Source organism: Priapulus caudatus, unplaced genomic scaffold (assembly GCF_000485595.1).
Source record: "Priapulus caudatus unplaced genomic scaffold, Priapulus_caudatus-5.0.1 Scaffold431, whole genome shotgun sequence".
Classification (NCBI taxonomy): domain Eukaryota; kingdom Metazoa; phylum Priapulida; class Priapulimorpha; order Priapulimorphida; family Priapulidae; genus Priapulus; species Priapulus caudatus.
The window spans coordinates 104,026-109,748 of NW_014577492.1; the positions used below are offsets into that span (position 1 = coordinate 104,026).

The window sequence follows — 5,723 nt, forward strand, 5'->3', positions numbered from 1 at the left end:
GGTACGATTTGCTGACAAAAATCGATAGTGTAAACAACAGCTCAACACCAACTTCTATTTGGGTCAAGTCGGGGGCAGAGTTGGAGTCGCTTGAAATCGGCACGATTTGCTGACAAAAATCGATAGTGTAAACCCAGCTTTAACACGTGCAAAATGTAAACACTGATTTTACATCAAAAATCTCAATTATCAAGCTCCCTCCACCTAATGCTACAACCAGCACCCAACACAAAAATACCAACGATACATGTCATACGTTACACATAGATAATAATAGCAATAGATAATCTTTGCTTATCTACTCAATTCTATCAGTGAAAATCATGAGTAATAGCCCGTATTATGGAATATAACTGTACGTGCTTGAACAGGAAAACAAATTCATTGTTCGATTTGGCAACATACATGAAAGATAAGAACACCGACTGATAGCTCATAGTGGAGATGCAACATCAGAACAAAGTAAAAAAAGACCATCGCGCAATAAAGACTACATTAACTGCAATACATGCATAATACCATGTGCAACACACACCGTGAATAAACAATAAAATCCAAGGCAACGACGACATAGCTACATAATTAACGATCGCTATCTATCGTAATATAAGGAAATGAAACGAATCCCCGTGGAACGAATCGATTCCCCTCAATCCTCTTCATGCATTTTTAAAAGATTTCTTGGAAACGACACGTTTCTACGCCCCCTTGGCAGGTATCGTCCACCGACCGCCTACATCCTGTTCTCATCTAAAAAACAACAAAATTAAGACTCATGCTAGCAACCAGGTGGCATGCATTGCGCGCAAGGTGCAAGAGAGCACTTACCGAGCAATCTGAACAACGAAAAAAAATAATGCGGAGAGGTCTCTTGACGCATTAAAAAAATTATAAGCAATTTAACGAGGAGAGAGCTTTTTACAAAGAGTAGGCCTTCGAGCCATAGGTGTAAGTGTGTATGTGATAACGATGAACATCCATGGCTAGTAGGATGTGTGAACGTAACGTAGGTGGTCGGGTGTAATGGGAAGCGATGCGGTGTAACGATAGGGGAGTGACCACAGGCACTTGGAGCGTGGCGTTCAATAAAATATAATGCTAAATAAACACGAAATCTATTTACTACCAAAGTATGTTTATTTGCAGTACCCGGTATTTGCAGTCACTCTCACAGGCACTTGGAGCGTTTAAATAAAATATAATGCTAAATAAATACGAAATATATTTACTACCAAAGTCTTAATGTTTCTCTACTCTCATTCGCCTATTATTGCCGACAAGCCGTGCTGCAAATGCTCGAGCTGAATGTTGAGCACTTGGTCACAATCCGTCACTAGGTAGTCCTAGATCTACAGCTAAGTGCAGCGGTTTTCCCGCTCTTGGGGTACTCTACTCGTTATGACTGAAACTAACCAAGTGGTTACAGGCTTTACCATCTGCCTGCAGTGAAGTGCCGCAACAGCGCGGTAATCTGCGAGCGCTAATAGTAATAGTTCTCTATGGGGTTACAGACTAAGCTCTAACTCTACTTAACCCTAAACCCAGATCAAACCTATCTGTAAACGAAATACTACCCCTGACGCAACTCTCTAGAAGTAACTTTAGGCCTAGTCTCAGTGTTCACACTGTGCAGCAGCCACCGAGCAGAGCAGCTGCTGCGCATGCGCGCTGCGTACAGCCATGTAAAACATGTCAGTATCGCGGTGATAGCCGCATCGCACATGTTTCCCGTCACCCCTGGATACGCGACGCTGGCGCGATGACAGGCGACAGCGCCCTTCGATACTCATTAGTGATGCGACGTCGCCTGGCTTCACACGTGTAGGGATACTGCCTGCTATACCCGTGATCGTATTAGTGGTTACGCGTGAGTGTATATGTAACACCCTTTGCTAACGTCTATCGCACTCACAATATAAAGAACACAACAACACGGGTATACGTATTAAGTGACTCTCTTTATAAGTACTATATATAACTCCATAATAAGGTATGCGCGTACACTAGGTTTACGCGGGACAGGTCATAACTTACTAGGCTAATGGTTCTCCGTATCTTACTCGGTCTATATCTGTCTGTATCTGTCTGTATCTCTAACTCTCTGACTCTTCCTCGCTCTCTCTCCAAACCAGAGATTATATACCCAAAATGAAGACCCGTCTATCTATTGTTTATCGGCAATCTGCTACAAGCTACCGCCTGTAATTGGTTGCTTTTGGCTGCTCGCTAGCCCAGGGTCACGCCTTACACAGCTTCGCCTGTACCCCAAACTAGAACAATAGCTTAACAGTGCGTATTTATTATTATGTATTTCTGCGGTATTACACACGTGCTCGCGATGGCTATGGAAAGTATTATGTCTCACCGTTTACTGACCTATATATATACGGCGCGGCACTCAGGTCTGTTAGGTTAGTGCGCGTCTCAGTCATCTATCGTTATCAGCAACGGCTATTAATACGGTTAATTAAAACAAAAACAAAAGAAATTTAAATTTAAATTAAATTAAACTCATCTCTGTGTGACGCTAAGAGGTGGTGCAGCCTGGAATAAGCAAGCACGCCAACGCAGGCATGCACGCACACGCACGCACGCACCGCACACGCACACTTATGAACAAACGAACGCACGAGCGCAAACATACACGTACGTACGAAAGCTCTCGGACACGAGCGCGCGAATTTCCCATAAAAGTTCCGTCGTATCAGACGGATTAAACGTATCAAGCGCGCTAGCAAATGTACGTTCCCGAATAGATTGTTCCTCTCGCCATGCGCACACGCACACACACACACACACACACACACACACACACACCTGCAACCATGCAATGTACACTTTATCTATTCGGACTGAGGTAGAGCGCGTTTGCGTGCGATATCATAACTGTGCTCGGCTCGCGTGTGGTCATCGTGATTAGTAGCAGCATTGTCGAGCGGCACGGCGGCTTCATTGTAAAACGCGATCCGCATTCACGCACATTAACGTCAGAGGGCGCGCTACATCAAATTGGCTGTAGGATAAAAGTGTTCGGCGCAAGAAATCGTGTAAAATGTGTCCGCAGCATTCACGCGACAGACAGACGTCGGCTGGAGATTATGAGACACAAAGCCTACACGCAGCCGTGGCGGAGTCACGTGTTGAGATGGGGGTGGGGACGACGAGTAATGGAGAGACGACGGGAGGGAGGGAATGAGTGGGAATAGAGGATGACCTAAGGAATACTCGAGAGAGGCAGAAAATTATGTGAGAGAGACAGATCTAGAGACAGAGGGACGAGAAGGAAAATGGGAGAGAGAGATGGATTCGCCGGGGTATAAAGACAGAACGTTCGAGAGAGAAGCAGATAATATATATATATATATATACTATATATATATATATATAGAGAGAGAGAGAGAGAAAAGGGATGGAAGGAAAGAAGGGAGGGAGTGAGAGAGAGAATCCTTACCTGTGACAACTAGCTTGTTGCTCTGCTTGTTTATCTTCACATTGATGCGTCCACGTTTCTCCGTGTAGTCACACCCGCACAGGTTGGGCACATTGGAGCGACAGCGCTTGTGCACATTCAGGTCGCACGCTGCAACGATAAAACACACATAAGCCGGCTAAAATCGGCGAGTTACCATGGAAACAGACACTGGTAAAGTGGTCACGTACGTGCGTAGGGTAATCCCAGGTTTCCCCCAAGAAGGTGTGTATATGAGGGATTCGCTCGAAGCATATAATAATACCTTTCCTGTGTTTTAATTACTACTTTTAATAATTCTTTATCAGCACGCGATGGGAAAAATCACGCGTCGACGGATTCAGTGCCAGGCAGTAATCAAAGATTTCTACAAAGGATTCAGTAGATTGGAACAGTTACAAATGAAATCGCTTTACGCGGCAAACATTTCACAAAGTCGATTTGTTTCGCAAAATTATAATCAACGTGGAAAATCTAGTAGCGGAAGTGGCAGTGGCAATAACATCAGCGGCGGCGGCGGAGCCGACGACAGTAGCAGAAACAGTATCACCAACAGCAGCAGCAGCAACAACAACAACAACAACAATAATAACAACAACAAGTGTAGTGGCCATAGTGGGTGGCCGCCACTGGATTTACAGGTCTTACTTGCTTAACAAATGTAATTTATTTGTTGCGGGATCATTGTTTGCTCCTACATTGAGGCAGGGCGGCGATGCAGTAGCTAGATAGACGCCGGAGTGAAACTCAACAAGCTTTCATCAGAATATAGACAACGGGTAACTTTATTCAATAGTACAATCGTCATAAACTATAATTGTATATTATGTAATATGTTCAGATTAATGAGTTCGTCGGTCTGTCTTTCACTCCACACGGTGATTCCTTCGCTGTTGATTGATGTGTTGAATTCCTTGCTGTGAATCGTTGCGTGTATTTCCTCGATATGATCGATGCGTTGATTTCGTCGAATGTGTCCGGTACACTTGTTTTAGTTCTTTGCTGTTCTCTGGAGGTCGAGTGTCAGCGAACAACGAACGAGAATGCTGATGATTCGTTTCCTTGGAGTTAAATGAAAAACTCCGCTTGATTGGTTGAGTATTTTCGTCGGAGTTCGGACTGCGAACATTGGCTGCTTATTTGGCACGCTGCCAGCCAGGTAACTCCGACCCCGTGACGTCGGTGTCGACTGATGCCAGGGTTGCGTAACCCCGTCTCTCGCACTTTTGTGGGAATTTTTATATCGTGCAGAATTCAGTCAATTATACTTTTATAATAGTCCTCGTGCAATGACATTATAATACTGTTCATTACTGCGCTCTGCCGTCTACCATTACTTTCACTGTGTTATCTTAACACTCAGGAAGGTTACCTACCACCAGGGGGTTGCTCTAAACTGCAGTTCTTGCATTAGCTTTTATCCTATATAGAGTATACGGTATTATCCTATATTAGTAACAGTGGTGGCAGTGCTGTGGCGGTGGCGGTAGCTGTAGCGGTAGCAGTAGCAGTAGCAGTAGTAGCAGTAGTAGTAGCAGTAGCGAAGCAGTAGCAGCAGTAGTAGTAGAAGCAGCAGCAGCAGTAACAGCAGCAGCAGCAACTGCCTTCACCCGTAGTTGATATAGCAAGAAACAGCAGTAGCAAGAAAAACAGACCTCGTCCATGCGCTAATAAGATACACAGAAAGCGAATGCAGAGCGCAACAACAACAGCCCGTCAGCATAAGAAAAAACAAAATCCCTGAACATGCTAATAAAGTTGAATTAATTGCAATTACAAACGCAATTACAAACGCGTGTGTTGCAAAAAGTGCTGCAGAATCGCAGGCAAGCGATCATCAATGATTTATGTTATATACAGACTGCTGACCAATAACTGCGACATACTAGCAAGCGGTCACTCAGTCACAGGTCAACTGTTCACTCACAGTCAAAAGCTTAACGCTATCTCATTGCCACATGCATAATGCGCACTCACAAGTCACGAGCCTAATTCTCACACATAGTCGCAAGCCTAATTCTCACTCAGTCACAAACCTAATGCTCACTCACAGTCACAAGCCTAATGCTCACTCACAGTCACAAGCCTAATGGCAGTAATGCTCACTCACAGTCACAAGCCTAATGCTCACTCACAGTCACAAGCCTAATGGCAGTAATGCTCACTCACAGTCACAAGCCTAATGCTCACTCACAGTCACAAGCCTAATGGCAGTAATGCTCACTCACAGTCACAAGCCTAATGCTCACTCACA

At 44.5% G+C, this 5,723-nt stretch overlaps 1 protein-coding gene across 1 annotated transcript in view; it reads right to left on the minus strand.

Annotated features, from left to right (window-relative positions):
• Positions 1-362: 362 nt before the first annotated feature.
• Positions 363-5,723, minus strand: part of LOC106810314 (protein kinase C-like) — a 22,267-nt gene continuing 16,906 nt past the window's right edge. The window contains exons 3-4 of the mRNA XM_014813622.1: positions 3,452-3,580; positions 363-750 (exon numbers count right to left, since the gene is read on the minus strand). Coding sequence (XP_014669108.1) covers positions 734-750; positions 3,452-3,580 — 146 coding nt within the window. The 3' untranslated portion in view covers positions 363-733. The remainder of the gene's footprint in view (positions 751-3,451; positions 3,581-5,723) is intronic.